At 34.7% G+C, this 1004-nt stretch overlaps 1 protein-coding gene across 1 annotated transcript; it reads right to left on the bottom strand.

Moving 5' to 3' along the window:
- Positions 1–3: 3 nt before the first annotated feature.
- On the bottom strand, positions 4–997 carry LOC108357887 (uncharacterized; the record flags this gene model as incomplete). Its single annotated transcript, XM_017608958.1, has 4 exons — positions 4–29; positions 120–187; positions 457–924; positions 987–997. Coding segments are annotated over 4 exons (573 nt in total), but the record flags the coding sequence as incomplete, so codon positions are not given.
- Between the last annotated feature and the right edge of the window lie 7 nt (positions 998–1004).

The raw sequence follows: 1004 nt of genomic DNA, 5'->3' as shown, positions 1-1004 counted from the left end.
TTGACGTCCACAACTGTTGCATGTAGGTGCTATTTATATATTTACATATATATGTATGTACATACATATAGGATGAGTTTATCAAACTTAATGAATTTTTCGGTATATAAAAATCTTACCATCAGTTGACTCCGATTTTATTTTATTTCGATTGCATCCGGTTGAACAATACCATGTCGATTGTAGTCTAATAATTGAGAGAATAACAGTTAGATTACATTTTTCCAGGCGCATATAAGGTATTTGAAAAACATCGCACATTTCGCACAATCAGGTATATATATTTAAATGGTTTTGTATTAAATATTCAAAGAGCTTTTGCAAAGAACATATAATTCGATGTAATTTTCTTTAAAAACTCGTTTTGCAGCAACGAAATGGGAAATGAATTTGAAAACATGTATGGACGACTACTAAAAAATAATACGGCGTATATAGTATTCAAGATAAACTTACACTTCAACTTTGGGTTCGGAGATTGCCGACAAAATCCCAGTTGTCCACGATAGTCCTGGCGGCCAACAATTCTTAAAAGGTGCAAAATGCAAATCTTCCTGCTGAGGCAATCCTATAAAGCGCAGCTGAATATGCACCTGATCAATATCGATGGATTTAAGACCACCAGCAGCGTCTCCTGTACTCCCAGCTAGTTTAATATGGTCGCGAATAAGCGAATATGTGCAATATTTAGCGGCGTTTAAAAATTGTAATGGCTCTTCCACAACTAAATGCAGCAATTCTACGTCTTCGATGCGTGTAAATTCGACATATTCAAATCGAAGTGGTAACAGTAGAGCACCCAGTGCGTCCTCTGGCTTCCTACTATCGCTATACTTTTTTATAAATTTTTCAGTTGCTCCTTCTATAATTTTGAGCAAATTATTTCGTCGTATAAACGATTCAATTTGTTTCTGATCACGAAATCTGTGAATTATGAACGCCTTATATTTTATTTACTATAAGCCATGACATCAGAAATTACTTACGATTGGGAAATATGAGAC

This window comes from Rhagoletis zephyria, unplaced genomic scaffold (genome assembly GCF_001687245.7).
Source record: "Rhagoletis zephyria isolate East Lansing unplaced genomic scaffold, Rhagoletis_zephyria_1.1 Rzeph_scaffold_86423, whole genome shotgun sequence".
Taxonomy (NCBI): domain Eukaryota; kingdom Metazoa; phylum Arthropoda; class Insecta; order Diptera; family Tephritidae; genus Rhagoletis; species Rhagoletis zephyria.
This window is presented reverse-complemented; position numbering and strand designations above follow the sequence as displayed.